This window comes from Dasypus novemcinctus, chromosome 20 (genome assembly GCF_030445035.2).
Source record: "Dasypus novemcinctus isolate mDasNov1 chromosome 20, mDasNov1.1.hap2, whole genome shotgun sequence".
NCBI classification, from domain to species: Eukaryota; Metazoa; Chordata; class Mammalia; order Cingulata; family Dasypodidae; genus Dasypus; species Dasypus novemcinctus.
The window spans coordinates 7,778,123-7,795,681 of NC_080692.1; the positions used below are offsets into that span (position 1 = coordinate 7,778,123).

The 17,559-nt window shown below is 38.5% G+C and overlaps 1 protein-coding gene across 1 annotated transcript in view; it reads right to left on the reverse strand.

Annotated features, from left to right (window-relative positions):
• CDC123 (cell division cycle 123) overlaps positions 1-17,559 on the reverse strand; it is a 54,049-nt gene that overhangs the window by 34,331 nt on the left and 2,159 nt on the right. Inside the window, exons 2-6 of the mRNA XM_004468873.5 lie at positions 16,590-16,661; positions 11,579-11,636; positions 8,563-8,595; positions 4,901-4,996; positions 4,221-4,327 (exon numbers count right to left, since the gene is read on the reverse strand). Of these exons, the coding sequence (XP_004468930.1) occupies positions 4,221-4,327; positions 4,901-4,996; positions 8,563-8,595; positions 11,579-11,636; positions 16,590-16,661 (366 nt within the window). The remainder of the gene's footprint in view (positions 1-4,220; positions 4,328-4,900; positions 4,997-8,562; positions 8,596-11,578; positions 11,637-16,589; positions 16,662-17,559) is intronic.

Consider the following 17,559-nt stretch of genomic DNA (forward strand, 5'->3'; position numbering starts at 1 on the left):
CTAAGTAGCCTCAAGGTGCAGGCCCAGTCCAGCAGCAGCCAAAGCGTCACCAGGGACCCCGTGAGAAAGGTCTGTTCTAGGGCCCCACTTCAGCTAGTGGATTAGGCTGGACAACTGTTTCCGTGACCAGGGAGGACGCTGGAAAATCTCCTGGGAAGCTTCTGGGAATGCTTTCCTCGCTCGCATGAACAGAATAATGGAAGGAAATACAATGTCCCTCCAACTTTTGTTTAGACACTGTGATACCTGGAGCTGCAGCAGCATCTTCTCTTTTTGTTGTTGGTATTCTTTTTTGTTTTTTGCTGGTTGTTATTTATTGTTTTTGTAGCAGTATCTTGTGAACATCAGGTGATAATTCCAAAGACCAAGCCAAAAGGCTGGGAGGGCTTGGGCTGCTGGTGTCCCTGTGAGCTGCTAAATCAACCCTAGAAATACCCAGTCCCTAAACCTTTTTAAAACCCCATATTTGTAAGCTGTTTCTACTTGGCCTTCTGTTAACTTGCAACCCTGACTGGAACCTTTTTGTTTCCTTTTTAAATGCAAGTTTTGAAATAGTATAAACAACATATTCTCTTTTTTATAATACATATTTCAACTTGAAGCATTCTGACAAGAAAAAATCTGTAACTTTACTGAATGAAAGTACAAAGAACAGAATCACATTGCTGCAATTAATTAAATTCTACTTTGGGTTCTACTAACAAATTAATGGTAGGACTTTGAACAAATTACTGAACAGCTTTAGGCCTAAATTTTCTACCCAATAGAAGGAAAAGATTATATCAAATCATCAATAAAATCTTGTCCAGTTTAAAGAATTATATTCTTTAATTTCAACTTTTAAGAACTCCTGGGAAGTAGATGTGGCTCAAGCAATTGGGCTCCCATCTACCATATGGGAGGTCCAGGGTTCGATTTCCAGGGCCTCCTGATGAAGGCAAGCTGGCCCAAAAGGAGAGCTGGCCCATAAGAAGTGCTGGCCTGCACGGGAGTGCTGGCCCGGGCAGAGAGCTGGCACAGCAAGATGACACAACAAAAAAAGACACAGAGGAGAGAAAATAAGAGACGCAGCAGACCTGGAAGCTGAGGTGGCTCAAGAGATTGAGCACCTCTCCACTCTGGAAAGTCCCAGGATCCTGGTGCCGCCTAAGAGAAGACAAGCAGACAAAAAAGAATGCACAGGAAGCGGACATGGCTCACCTGACAGAGTGTCCGCCTACCACATAGGAAGTCCAGGGTTCAAACCTTGGGCCTCCTGGCCTGTGTGGTGAGCTGGCCCAAGCACAGTACTGCCATGCGCAAGGAGTGCTGTGCCACGTAGGTGTGTCCCCCGTGTAGGGGAACCCCACACACAAGGAGTGCACCCCACAGGAAAGCCACCCTGTGTGAAAAAGCACTGCCAGTTCAGGAGTGGTGCCGTACACATGGAGAGGTGACACAGCAAGACGACACAACAAAAAGAGACACAAATTCCTGGTGCCACCGAGAATGCAAGGGGACACAGGAGAATACACAGCGAATGGACACAAGAGAACAGACAATGGGGGAAGGGGGAGAAGGGGAGAGAAATAAATAAAACAAATCTTAAAAAAAAATAGTTTAAAAAAAAGAAGAATGCACAGCTGTACAGAAAGAGCAGATGACAAGGTGGGTAGAAATAAATAAATAAATCTTTAAAATAAATTAAGAAAAGAACTCCTGATAATCCCTTGTGATAAAAGTTCATCTTTAATGAATTCTATCTATAAAGCATTTTTTGTGATGTCAAGACTAATTATGCAACTGGCTCACTGACTGCTATACAATTGATTACCATCAAATGCTTCCAGAAAAGGGTGACACATTAGCAGGGCTCAGCCAAAAGGCTGGGAACCCAGGGCTTAGCCTTTGCTCCTGCCAACTCCCCACTGTTTATACTAGGAAGAGAAGAACATTCTGTGCACAAACACTCTTAGTTCAAGGCTCAAATTCAGTGACCAACTGACTTCCGTCCCCATACAAAAGTCAAGAAGTACAAAATGCAAAACAGCTGACTGGTATTTCTACCTTCCACTGGGGGAACAGTGGGCAAATCCATGTAAGGCAAAAAGAGAGTAGTGAGCTGAGAGGAAGCAACAGGTAGGTATCACAGATGATAAAAATATACACCAGCCCCAGAGAACTAAAACTGATTTAAACCTATTTTCAAAATGAAAAGGCATCCTCAAACTCCCACAACTAATACTAAAAGTACATAAAAATCCATATCAGATGAACTAACAGGTACAGAGTATTTTTAACAAATTTCAAAGCCACTTAATTTAAAGCATCAGAAAAGCTTTACAGTGGGACAAAAAAGAACAGTGATGACCTCCTTCTCATCAGAAGGCATCTCCTAGAGTAAAAATCCACTACTTTAGCACTAAAACAAGGCTACCAAACACCTAAAAAGAGAATTGTGCCAGCACAACCATAAAAGGATGACAGCTAAACGTACATTTTTCCTGTGCACAAAATAGAAAAACCAATACAGATAAAATGCATTTATAATAAACTTAAAATACAACCACTCATTTTTACTTTACTTCATTTTCTTTAATTAACATAATACTTAAACCATAAGCCCAAGCTGTAGAACTCAGATATAAAAAGCTGATGCACAGCTATCATGTTGAGTTTATTTACCTATGCCAGGCTCCACTTCAAAAAAGATCTGAGGGTGAACTGCGGTGAACTGGCAGACACACTAAACTGGACGGACAGGCAGAACTGACATGCCTGTCATATTTATAATAGTTTCACCCTGTTCTCCTGCTTAGTTTCTAGATTTCATCATACACTTTCCCCCACCTCTCCCCAACCTGCTATTTTGCTGTCTGTGTCCATTCACTGTGTGATCTTCTGTATGTTTTCTTTTTGTCTTCTCTTCTCATTTTCTCCTCTAGGCTTCACCGGGATTCAATCCCAGGGACTTACAATGTAGGAGAGAGGTTTCCATTGCTTGTACCACCTCAGTTCCTGTTTTCTGTTGTGCCTCACCTTGACGGCCCCTGCATCTCTCTTTTTTTGGTTGCATCATCATCTTGCTGCATTACTCACCACGCAGGCCTGGCTCACCTTTACCAGGAGGCCCTGGGGATCAAACCCAGGTCCGCCCATATGGTAGATGGAATCCCATTTGCTTGAGCCACAGCTGCTTCCCTCATCATACACTTTTAGAGTCTAGCTTAAAGGTTAGTTGAATTGCAGTAATTGATTTAAGATGGGTTAGGATTGGGAATGTTCTTTGATGACACAACGAATGCAGCATAAAGAGCTCAGCAATTGCAGGTGTCCTCTCTGCCCCCAATACAGAGAGCTACAGACAAGTTCTTTCACCAGAGTAACTGGCAAAAGGACAGGAAACATTGTAAGTCCACTTCTAGAAATTCATCCTAAGGAAAGATTCAGGAAGTACACAAAGATGTAGCTGAGGGACAGTCACTGCAGACTGTATATAATATTCAAATTTATGAGTTAATCTAAATGCCCACTAATAGAGAACTGGTCAAATCAATCGTGCTAATAGCTCCATAGTGGAATACTATTAAGGTAATTAAAATAATCATGAATATAAGCAGAAATGTTCACTATATACGGGTAAGTGCAAAAGCAGCCTACTGAGTAATACTGAGTATATAAATTTTTTTAAAAATCAGCACTGGAGGAGAAAGACAGGAGAAGACAAAAAGAGAAATAGATACAGAAGATCACACAGCAATTGGACACAGCAAAAAAAAAAAAAAACCCAGCAGGGCAGGGGAGACAGAGGGGAAGGAAAAAAAAATCTATACAATAAAGTTAGAGACAGGAATCTATGCTATACCTACGTATAGATAGTTAGGTATTACTTCCAAAAATCTAATTATGGTAAGATCACAGGTGCTTTTACATTTCCTGCTTTTGGTTAGCAATTAGCCCCTAATTTTATTTTTCCTTAATAAGCATATATTGGTTTTAAAATAAGAAAAAACTACTAAAATATTACATGGGCAGAAATACAGAAAATATCATTGGTATACGGGATATTAAGTATATAGATCTAATGTAAAGGAAAATAAAAGTCATTCTGGGAATGTGAAATAGACTAATTACATGGAACCATCGTTTATAATAGTACTAGAACTAATGAAATTTCACCTATAAAAAAACGCATGGAAATACTGAAACTATTGGCATGGGAGAAGAAGGGACATACTTACGGTTGAGTGAAGTCACGAGTAATGAAATCAGAACTCTTGAAAAGTAGAAAGATATCGCTGAGGGTTTTACATTTCAGAGAACTATTCATTGCTATCCAGTATGCATCCTACATTTAGAGTAAGAATAAAAGAAAATCATGTGAGATGATTTCTGGAAATGCCCTAAGTTTTTTATTTCTTAAAAGAGCTGTGCTAACTTAAAATTGTTTTTTATTGGATTAGAAAAAGTTAATTTTTCCACAGACATTAACTATAAAAAATTTTGCCAGTGCAATGTAACGCACAGTTTAAGGAGAAATAATCTGATGACTTATCAAGCTGCTCTATTTCTAGATACTGTGACATTTTTGTTTTTATTACTTTCCAACAGGGAAGAATTTCTATTAAACTGAAGTAAATGGCTCAAGTTTTAAAAAGGGCAGAGAATGAATTTTCTCAGTATTCTAACACAATCAGCAAAATAAGAGGTTGAAACGGTCTCTTGGCAGAAAATATAATATTTCATGGACCCCAGAAAGTGTGTAACAAATGAGGAAAATAAATAACAGGGAAAATAATAAATTCCACAATATTTTTCCTAGATTTAGGAAAATAATCAGATCCCCATGGGGATGTAATAGGAAATGAATAGCAAAACAAACAAGAGTCAGACTATAAGAAATGCACTTCAGTGTCCCTACCCTTGGGGCACTCCAGTTGAGTTTAGGAAATACGCTGCCCCCTAGGGAATTGATAGCTTCTTGGACCGTAGTGGTGAACTCAGGGAATTCTGGCGCCTACAGAGAGAAAGAAGAAATCAGTTGGGCAAGTCAATATCATCACAATAAACGTGGAAAACACGATCAACATCTCAAGGTTATAGTTCAGAGTGTTAAAAACAGAATTTCTGAACTCAGATTTTAAAAAGCAATGATCAAATAACCTCTAGCCAGAAAAGGAAGAAAAACAAAAAATCAAAAACTGGTCAAATGTCACTTTCCAAGGTAATTAAGACTCCCAAACCTAAAAGCACAGACTTCACCAGGCATCTGAAGATGTGAGAAAGGATGGAATCGGTGTTTATCAGGTGAGCAGAGACAGATGCAGTAACACCTGTACTCCATTTCTCAAATCTCACTCTCCACGTTCAGAGTGCCAGGAGCCTGTCCATTTGGAGGCGAGGAGTCTCGGACTTAGCCCTGAAAAACTTTCTTAGAATGAAAAACAAATCCTGTGTTAAACACTGATATTTCCAGTCAGGTTTTAATATAAACAAAACTCAAAAGTAAGACCCTGGTCAAGTCAAAATGTTCTTTTCTTTTGAGTTGATTTAAAAATACCTATTTTATTAAGTAAGCGACTAAAACATTTTATGTGTTCATTTCAATCAGGAAATAAACAGAAATAAGGTTGCTAAGGAACTTAAATTTGATTACCATTATGACCTGCCTTAAGCCTTATGTCACTATCAAAGGAGCATATGGAAATAAACCAGAAAAAAGAGAATGAGTCATTTTAAACGAGGTAGACGTGGAGCCTTCAGGAGAGAAAGAATACAAAAACTTTAACAGATTTCCAGTTACTTATTGGGATTATCCCCTTTATATTTGCTGCCCCCTAGTGTGCAACTGCAAGTTTTGAAAAAAATCAAGTAATCATAATTTCTTCCATAAGGAAAAAAAGCTAGAATAGCCCCAAAACTTAACTGCACAATCCAAAAATGAATCAAATGGTTTATGCGGATTCCCAAGATCTAACCAAGTTATGTCATACAAGAGTCTGGGAAACTAACCAAAGAAATGGAAGTCAAAGGAAATGGCAATATATCCTCCAAACTAGAATCAGTTTCCAGCAGAAGGCTAGTGAGTAAGGAAGGGGGTGAATGAAGGCAGATTAGTCTAGCTTTCTTTCTGTAACAGGTACCAAATTTAAAAATCCATCCTGACTTGGTCAGGAAAGACTTTATTTGAAAATATCATTGCAAGGGGGAGGAAAGGACTACTCTAATAGAGAGAACACTCCAACCACCAGGTCTGAGAGCCACACACAAGTTAGGCAAAATGGTTTTTTCTTTTACAGACAGGAAAGAACCAGGTGTGGGGAATTGGGATGACAGTTTGGCATGACCAGTCAATAGACTTGAGAACATTTTATACTCAAGCAGTCTATTTTCTGGGAGGCGACCTCAGATTTCAGTTTGGAGGAAGGAAAGAAACTTAACCAAAGTCTGTGTAACAAGCATTTTGTTCTGATTGCTCAGCAGAGACCAGCAGTTCAGCTGATCACTTGTAAGGCCAAGAAAGGAATGGGGATGGTGCGCACCTGGCCCTGTCCAGGCAAGCAAGGGGGGCGTCCTGAGTCTTACCTATGGGTAGTTCTTTGCAGTAAACCTTTCTCTGGAACACAAAGGGTAAGAGATTTCATAACCTACCCTGTTTTCCAGAATCACAAGGCTTGACTAAAGCTAAACACAGGCTAACCCCTAGACTGGCCACTGTGTGTATCTTCTATTAGACCACTTCTTCTGCTAAATGCGTGACACTAAAGGGCAGCAATTTAAGAGAGGCATTCAAAACGAATTAACAGCATTAAGAGCGCTTCTTTTTCATTCACCCCTCCCCATTAAAGGGAATTATGATTTGGGGTAAACCAGTAATATCCCTATAATCCCTTGAAGTTGCTGATTTGCCTCACCTAGAGCTTGATCAATAAAAACCACTTACCTTCCCCGAAATCCTCCAATACTTAAAATACCTAAAGAAATCCTGACATAAGGATCCTAAAGCAATTTTAAATTATAAAAAGTACTTACATAATAAAGAAAAATGTATGCTTCCATGGAGAACCTTGCATTGTCTACCCACAGCACACTCTTCCATGTTACCCGATTCTAGACTGTCAGTAAGCGATGGCAACATAAAATAATGTTTACAGACATGGAAATTCTATCTGGTCCAGTAGAGGTTCAATTATTGTCCCTCCTGATAATTGCCTCATTTACATATTCATTTCAATATTCCTTATCTATAAATGTGTCTGTTTTTTGGATTGTCCTCTGAACTGATAACATCTGCCTGACTCCCGCATGAGATAATAGAATCTTCAACGTGTGTTACAGATTTCTGTATTTGTGAAAGTCGTGATTTTTATCTTCTCCTGAGAATTATCTTTTAACTTATATAACTACTAGAATTCTTTTAAGCTCATGGCTCAACTAGTCAATTTCAGGTATGCATAACTTGACACCTCAGTTCTCTCGGAAGAAGTGCCCATGCTAAGTGGGATACAAGCCACACTTTTTAATCTGATAGCTGTGGCCCTCTGTGATCTGGACTTTCCAACCTCATCCACTACTGGACTCCTGCACTTCCCTCACAAAGAGTATATGCCTTTTTAATTAATTCTCTAAAAAGTATGAAATGTTTTATATTTACAAAAAATATATACCCCTATGTCTGGATCCAAACATTCAAGATTTTGGCAGATCTTTAATTTTTTTAAGGAACAAAACAAACAAACAAATAAACGAAGCTCCTTGACTTCTTACTTTCCTACCTAATCCTTCCCTCTCTCCCCCAAAGCAGCCATCATAATAAAATCAGTGTATAATCGTCTATAGTCATGAGTTTATACTTATGATGGATGTACCTTTCCATAAATAAAAGATATGATTTAAACAATTTTACATAAATGCGGTCATCTGACATGAATACTTCTGGCTTCCTCTTTAGAACTTGTCATTGTGCTTTTGAGATTTACCACCTCAAAGCATTTTTCCCATCATTTTTAACTAACCTATTCACCATTTGGCAATACTCTGTCCTCTTCCACCTGGAGCCTGGCGCACATTTTACCTCTTCTAAGAGTGCTCTCCAATGAGGCTCCCCTGCCTAACTCCTAGTTCCAGCCAGAGAAGTCCAAGCACTTTTTATTTAAATTTTTGTTTTGAAATAACTTCAGACCTACAGAAAAGTTACAAAAGGAGTACAGTTGTAATTTCTATGCCATTTCCTTGAATAAGTAAGTACAATCAATTTAATTTAGCTTCTACTAATCCAGGCAACCTTATAGTTTAATGTTAGGCTTAATCTGTTTTTCTCAGAGCTTAACAGAAATAAGTTAAAGTCTCAAAAATGCACTTAGAATATTTCCTTTGTAGTCAAAGAGAAAAAGAGGATAAATCACATTTGTCTATTAAACAATGAATAATTTTTCCAAATAATAAAAAATAAATATTTCACAAAGAAAAAAAGACATTTGAAATGGCACACACATAAGAACCTGAAAAGACAGCATTTAACACCTGCACCAGTTGCTGGTAACAGGGTAAGACTACCTCACGCAGGTGCTGCTCTCCTCTTACCGTGAGCGTGGCTGTGTTCTCGTCATCTGACCACTGCATGGGGAAGGATAGAAACAAACATTAAATAAGGCATTTGGCTGCCAAAAGGCAGTGCTTCACAGAAGCTCTGAATAACCAACAAAAACTGACAGAAACATCTTTCTCAAAGTTCCAGAAAACAATTAAAGGACTACAGTAACAGGGCAAGTGTCAAAACATGAAAAAGGCTGCTTAAAAATGATGGGATCTCCTGACACCCTGGCTGGTCCCTCCCTAACCCCTGATTCAAAATCACAAAAGAGAAGATTAAAATATTAGAAGTGGATATGGCTGAAGCAACTGGGCTCCCATCTACCATATGAGAGGTCCAGGGTCTGACTCATGGGGCCTCCTGGAGAAGGCAAGCTGGCCGACATGGTGAGCTGGCCCACACAGCCTGGTCCATGCAGTGAGCTGGCCCACGTGGCAAGCTGGCCCACATGGAGAGCTGGCACAGCAAGATGACACAACAAAAAGAGAGACAGAGAAGAGACAATAAGAGATGCAGTGGACCAGGGAGCTGAGGTGGCACAAGAGATTGAGCACCTCTCTCCCTCTCCAGAAGGTCCCAGGATCAGTTCCTGGTACCACCTAAAGAGAAGACAAGCAGACACAGAACACATAGCAAATGGAAACAGAGAACAGACTATGGTGGGGGGGGAAGGGGGGGCATAAATATATCTTTAAAAAACAGATATAGATATATCAGAAATCATCAATGAGGAGGACAAGATCAAAGACTTTAAAAAAAAAAAGGTCCTAAATAAAATATGCTCAAAGAGTTAAGGGAAAATATGGATAAAGAATTAAAGGAAATCAGGAAAATGACAGATGAACACAAAGAAAATAGCAATAGAGATGGAAATTATGACTAGGAACTAAAAAGCTCTGAAAACCACAATAACAGAAATAAAAAATTCACTAGAAAGGTTCTCCAACGGCAAATTATAGCTGGCAGAATAAAGAATAAGACAACCTGAAATAAGACAATTGAAATCATCCAGTCTGAGGAGCAGAAATATGAAAAAACAATGAAAAGAGAACAGAGCCTGAGAAACCTGTGGGACACCATCAAGCATCTCGATATACACACCGTGGGAGTCCCAGAAGGGGAAAAAAAGAGAGAAAGGGGCAAAGAAATACAGAAAGAAATAATGCCTGAAAACTTGCCGAATTTAAAAAGACATAAATATATACATTCGAGATGCTCAAACTCCAAATAGGATAAACCCATATTATAATCAAACTGTTGAGTGCCAAAGAAGAGAGAATTCTGAAAGTCACATGAGAGAGCAACACGTCACATTCAAGGGAGACTCAGTATGATTAAGTGCCAGTTTTTCATCAAAAACCATGGAGGCAAGAAGGCAGTGGGATGACACATTTAAAGTACTGAAAGCAAAAAATGCCAACCAAGAATTCTATTATCTAGCAAAATCATCCTTCAAAAATGAGGGAAAGATTAAGAAATTCCCAGATAAAAGCTGACAGAGTTCATCACCCCTAGACCAGCCCTACAAGAGACGCTAAAGAGATTCTGCAGATCGAAAGGAAAGGATAATAGACAACAGATCTATTACATGAGAAATAAAGATCTCCAGTGAGCGTAACGATATGGGTAAATATAAATGTCAGTACTACTATATTTTTAATTTAGAACTCCAGTTTTTACTTCCTATAGGATCTAAAAGGTAAATGCATAAAATGTATGATAAATCAGTGGTTTGAATTTCTTAATGCAGAAACTTCTCATTTGTGGCAAGAACTACATAAAGGTGGGGGAACAAAGGAACACAAAAATATAGTTGAAATTAAGTTGGTATCAAAGCAAATGAGATTGTTACAGATTTAAAATGTTAAATTAAAAGCCATGGAAACCACAAAGATTAGAAACTATGCAAGTTCAGAGATACAGAAATTAAGAGTATAGGTTGCAAGGGACAGAAGGCAAGAGAAATGGGGAGTTAATGCATATTCTGTTTGGGGAGAGAGGAAAATTTTAGTAATGGAAGATGGTAAGAGTAGCACAATATTATGAATTTGATCAATCCCCCTGAATGACATGCATGAAAGTGAAAGAAGGGAAAGTTTATGTTGTGTGTGTATATACGATTCTACAATTTAAAAAAAAAGGAAAAGAAAATGAAGAGCAACTAAAGAGACAATGACAGAGGAGAAATAATAAGAGACTTAGCAAAACCAGGAAGCTGAGGTGGCGCTAGAGAATGAAAGCCTCCCTCCAACGCGCAGTGAATGGACGCAGAAAGCAGACAGTGGAGGAAGGGGGGAGAAATAAATAAAATAAAGAGACAATGATAATTAAATGCAATACATCCCTGGTTGGGATCTAAGCAAGGGAGGAGAAAAGGCTCTAAGGGACATTGTTGGAACATATGAAAAAATTGACATATAGACTATAAGCTTAATAATATCAATGTTAAATTTCTTGAACTTGAAAACTACACTTAAAGTTGTTACATAAGTATATCCTTATTCTCAGGAAAGATACATGGCAATATTAAGTGTTTGAGAAGCAAGATGTATACAACCTACATTCAAATGTTCAGAAAATATTCAAATGGATGAATGGATGGATATATTGACAGACATAGAAAGATGGATTGAGAGACATATGGATAGATAGAATGAAATGGCAAATGTGGCCAAATGCTAAAATTTGTGGATCCAGGTATTTGGAGAACAAAGAGCATACTGGAGTTCTCTGTATGGAGTTTATATTATTTTTGTGACTATCCTGTAAGTTTGAAAGTATTTAAAAATAAAATGTTTTTAAAAAGTACACACAAAAGCACTGCTACATCTATAAATGACAAATAGGAGGCATCTTTTCATGAAAACAAAATACATGGAAGAGTACATGTGAGATTTTCATGTAATTTCTCACTTTATCAATTGTATGCTAAGATTCCAATGTCAATACCATTTCAGCTGTCATTTAAGCTACAGTCAAAGGAATAGATATTTTATTTGTACCAACCTGTATTTCTTCTGTCTCATTATCACTGTCTGGCTGAGAACATGCTGGTGGATCTTCCCTAGAAAAAGGTAAATCAAAAATTAAGCACGAAAAAGGCTTTGGTACCACGTAGTCATAATTTTAGGTGTGCTGAGTATAAAAAACATAGAGATGCATGTATTAACCATCTCCTTTGCCAGTGACTGTGACCCAACCCTGAGCTATGGAGAAGTCCACTAGAGGTTCCTGGAAAGCTGTCTTCGCTCTAAAAGAGACATGAGACAGGAATTCACTATTTTGCCTCTGGATAGGACTGTGTGAGGACATGCTGCTTGGAACTACTGCAGCTAAAGTGGACTCTGGAGAGGAAAATCAAAAATTCATGCAGAAATTAACAGCACTAACATTACTGAACTATTGCATTTTCCAATAACAGCCATGCCTGAGGGCTTCTTGTTATGTGAAATAATAAATGTGTCTCATGCTTTAAGCCACTCTTAAAGTGGATATGCTATTATTATGTGCAACTCCAAATCATCTCAGTGGATACTGGGAGCAAACATAGAGCGGAAGGGAGTTAGATTATAGAGTCAGAAAAAAGGTCATGTTTATTTCATGGTGGAAGAAACTAAGGAAATTATATTCAGAGACTTATTCTGCTTTTTAGCTTCTATGTAACAAATAACTTGGTAACTTAGAGAAAACTGTTCAAGAATTTTACCTTCTGCAATAGGTAATGCTAGTACAAAGTACACAAATCGGACAACCAATAGTGAAAGTTTTGGGCAATACTGGTCAAGAGTCTTAAAAATACTTACAAGCTTTGCCCTATAATCTGACCCTAGAATTCTTTTTCCATGGAAATAATCCTAAATGCAAACAAATACTCTATGCAAAAACATGTTCACTGAAGATTTTATAAAGAAAAATGGTAAATCACCCAAATGTCCAAAAACCATGAAAATTATTAAGTCAATTATGGCAAATGCATATATGTAAAATTTGCAGTCATCAAAGATAATTTCATACCATTTGTAAAACAGAGAAATTCTTATGCCAAGGTGTTCAGTGAAAAAAGAATGTAAAACTACACATACAGTACGCTCAATCAGCCTAAAATGTACTTTAAAAGAATAGAAAAAATATGCCAAAATGTGAATATTTACTTTTAGATGGTAGAATTATGATTTTTTTCTGCTTAGCTATTCTTTTCTGCAGTTTTCAAACTCAGTATAATGAGCAAATATTACTTTTAAAGTGTTAAAAATTTAATAGAATTTCTAGACATTTTGCTCACGCCCCCCACATCCCTTTCAGAATTTATTTTACCAAACAAAAGCAAGCCATACATATTCCTGCATTCAATGCCAGGAACAGATACTTGAGAAATATCTCAAATATCTATAAAAAACTTACAGTGGTTCACTACTGCCCTACCCAGAGTTAAAAGAATAATTAACAAGTCTAGTTAACTCCGTTTTATTTATTTTAAATTCTAGCACTACAAATAGGAGCTGAAACTTTCACACATTAATAGATACAGTTATGGTATTCTATAAATAATATTTTAAACACACATATACTCTAACTCTAGGTTTACTGAACTCAAAGAAGCAAAAAGGACTGCAAGGGACATATTGAAGAAGCCATACACTGAGATGGATACATAACCACACCTACACATGCAGACACAAAAACAGAGCTTTAAAAAGATACATTTGAAGAATACTCAGCAATAAAATGAAACAAACTTCTACTATACACAACACAGACAAATCTTAAAAGCCTTCTGTTCAGTTAAAGTCAGACACAAAAGAGTACAGACTATATGATCTCATTTGTATGTAGTTCTAGAACTGGAGAGAATGGTTGCCTGGGGATGAGGGGCGCAGGTTTGACTAGATAGGGCAAGAGGAACTGGGATCATGGAAATGTTCCATATTTTGAATAGGGTGGTGACTAAATAGGGACATGCATTTATTATAGCACACCCCATCATACACTTAAGCTCTATGGTAAATGGACCACATTTAAATTATACTATAATTTTCCAGTATTTACTTTATTTATTTATTTTTAAGATTTCTCTCCCCTTCCGCCTCCCAGTTGTCTGCTCTGTGTCCATTCATTGTGTGCTCTTCCGTGACCCCTTCTATCCTTATCAGTGGCACCGGGAATCTGTGTTTCTTTTTGTTGCATCATCTTGCTGTGTCAGCTCTCCCGAGTGTGCGGTACCATTTCTGGGCAGGCTGCACTTTTCTTTCGCGCTGAGCGACTCTCCTTATGGGGCGCACTCCTTGCACGTGGGGCTCCCCTATGCGGGGGACACCCATGCATGGCAGGGCACTTCTTGCATGCATTAGCACTGCACATGGGCCAGCTCCTCCTGGGTCAAGGAGGTTTGAACCGCAGACCTTCCATGTGGTAGGTGGACACCCTATCCATTGGGCCAAGTCCGCTTCCCCCAGTATTTACTTTAAAAAGTGATCTAATCTTAGCTGAAGCCATTATCAGGTTTCCTCTGGTCAGAAACAATATCCTACTAACTGGTCTTCAATTCACAGACATACATTAAACAGTCACTGTTCTAAAACTGAAAACTGGTAAAGAAACTCTCAGAGCCCTTCAATACCTTCCTATGGTCCTCAGAGTAAATCAAGTCTTTAACGTAATTCCTCCCCCCACCTCCACACCTAGCCTTAACTCAGCCACCCCCTACTTCACCACCTGTGCCGAGTACCTCACTCTCCCCTCGCCTCTCCACATTCTGCCACAATAACCCTTAGTTTCTGAGCACATCAAGATCTTCCATGCCTCAGAGCCTCAGAGCCTCCATTAAGGCTATCCCTGAAGTCTGGAAGATTCTTCCTTTGACCCTTCAGCTGGCTACGTTCCTATATCTCACCAAGCATTCCCAGACCCTCTCTGAAATTCCCCTCAACCAGCAATCTAATATGTCAGCGGCCATTCCCCATTTCCTTCCAAACACGTTACTTGTGTTCAGGGTCTGTCCCTACTACCAATAACAATAACGATGAGGATGAGGGGAGTCAGCACGTAAGAGCATACTAGTATACCTGACATTTTACATCGGGGTTTTACAAATTATCTCCTTATCCCACATCGACCCTAAGAGGTCTGTACCTCATTTACAGGCAAGGAAACTGAGGCATAGAGCATTAGAGGAGCAGAGCTACGATGTGAACCTCAGCAATCTGACTGGAGAACCAACACTATGTACACTGACTCCTATAAAACGTGAAGCTGAAGACCTGGCCTAGCCTGGGAGCTGTAGGACACCACCTAACAGTGGCTAGCACAGCGCTGCCCACACCAGAGGCTCACTCAAACATGGGCCAAAAAATAACCACTCAGGAGCTCACCAATATGCTTCAGTACTGCAATCTACCAAGTACTTTTTTTTTTTAATTTTTATTTATCCCCACCCCCCTTGCTGTTTGTGCTGTCTGCTCTCTCTGTCCATTTGCTGTGCACTCTGTGTCTGCTCACCTTCCCTTTAGGATGCACCAGGAACGAAACCTGGGACCTCCCATGTGCGAGAGAGGTGTTCAATCACTTGAGCCACCTCTGCCCCCTGCTTTTTTGTCTCTTTCATTGTGTTTCCTCCCCATGTCCCTCCATTGCGCCACCTTGTTGCGCCAGCTCACTGTGCCAACCTGCTGCAGCAGCTTGCTGTCTTGCTTGCCTTCTCCAGGTGGCACCAGGAGCTGAACCCAGGACCTCCTATGTGGTAGGCAGGAGCTCAATCACTTGAGGCACATCTGTTTCCCCTACCAAGTACTTTTAATGTTAGGAGTCATCTGATTTATAGAAACATTTATTCTAGCTTTTTAGGTGTGCTATATTTGAAAATAATAAAATCATGTCTGTAAATATGCCCAAGTTGAGACTTGCCTAATCTGTTGTTCTTATCCTCCAATTATTCCAAATTAATGAGGTACTACATTAATAATTTTCAATTTATTAAAGAGAGGAGAATACCAAAATTAGAAATATAATCTAGGAAGCTTCACTGAAGACCCATTGGACACAAAATTTGGAGTAAAATTAGTGTTAATGAAAACACACATAATTCCAATTATATTTCTAAGGTTCATTTATTCAACAATTATCTATCAAGCACCTATTAAGTATCAGGCCCTGTTCCAGAAGCCGGAGTGAATGAAACTGTCTAAGTCACTGGTCTCATGCATGTTAACAGATCAATTAAGGGAATGATGCCAGATGGAAAAAAGTGCTATGCAGAAAAATAAGCAAAGTGAAGGGATAAAGAGTGATGCAGCAGCAGGGTTACTAGCATGCTATTTGAGAAAGGGTGTTGAGAGAACACTCAGGCAATGATTCAGAGCAGAGACTTGAATGGAAAAAAAGGAACTTATTAAATTCAGTGGTTCTTCAGACAACCAGGGCGGGGGGGGGGGGGGGTGGAGAGAAATAAATAAATCTTTAAATTCAGTGGTTCTTAAATGTTTTCAAATTTGCACTAAAAAGACTGAAAAACGATCATTTCTTCCCTATACTCTATAGATAGGGGAACCAAATGAACAGAGAAGGGGGAGACTAGAGCCAGCGTAGGTTAACTGTGAGGAACAAGATATTAAAGGATTGAGTGATAAACTCTAGTAAAGCTTTCTGTTTGCCATGGAGTGAATTTCTGATCTGAAGAACTGAAGGACTCAAGGGGTTATAATGTGCTTCCCACCCACTGCCTTCAACAGGAAAAGTCATCATGATGCCCACTTTCTATAAAGAAATGGTTCAAATTCACAATGAGTAATTATTAGAGGAGAAAGTAAGTACTCCATTTTGAAAGTGTTACTGACTGAGCACTGACCAAAAAAGGTTCAAAAATCAGCACACAATGTTAGCTAGGAACAAAGAGAAAAGCTAGAGGGAAAGAATGGTGCCCAAGCTAAGAATTTATTCATTTTATATGGTAAAATGTTAAGATGTAACCATTACAACATTCCTTTATGATAAAGTGTAAAGAATTTTTTCTGATATACTTTACCTTCCTGAAACCACCAGAGTTCCATCATCAAGTAAATAATCCTTCACATTCTGAGGAAGTGGAAGAATAACACTAAAAATAAAATACACATTACAAAAAAGATATCATTTTAAAAGACCAATCATAAGCAGAAAGAATTCCAAATTAATGTTTGAAATATCTGTCCCCTCAAAAGTGTAATACAAAGAGAAAAACGTTAATGACTATACATTTGGTAACAGCAGGCTAGGAATCTGAATAATATGAATAAATATTTCGGTAATCTACTTTAAGTTCATATTAAATACTACAGATGTCTTTGTGGTAAAGAAACAAAAAACCAGCCAAATTCAAAAGACCACACTGAAAATCAGTGTGAGAGCAAAAAGCACAAAAGAATTCTGAGTGAGCACACTGATTACATGACTTTAAGATATCACAGAGACTAGTCAATATTTGCTCCCACACAGGAAATGCAGCAGAACAAACCAGAAAATTAAAGCATTTGACCACCTTCTAAAATAGAAGGCAGAAGTAGACTTAAGACCTGGAAACCATTCCTTGGGTGGCAGTGAGCACATAAGGCTAAGAATTCTGATATGTTTGGAGGTGTTTCAGTGGCATTCTATTCAAGCTGCTTGGCTGGGCATGTTTAGCTTAATTTGTGTCAATCATAATTTAAGATGACAAAATACTTTAAGTCATTTAAAACCAGAAGGGATAATCTGCTACCTGTCCCGTAATAATATATTATCAGAAATTCTTGCCACAGATACCCAAGAGATGCTAATATTATAATCTTGAGGCAAAGAATTTTTTAAAAGTAAAAGATTATGGCCCTTTCAGAGAGTCAATAGAACATCACTGACTTGTAATATGCCTCATTTAGTCACTGAACAAATTTCCTGGCACATTGTGAATGGTTTTTGTGCCAGAGAAGATTATTCATAGGCTACTTCAGTTTTAAAAATTACTAGTTGATTTATCAAAG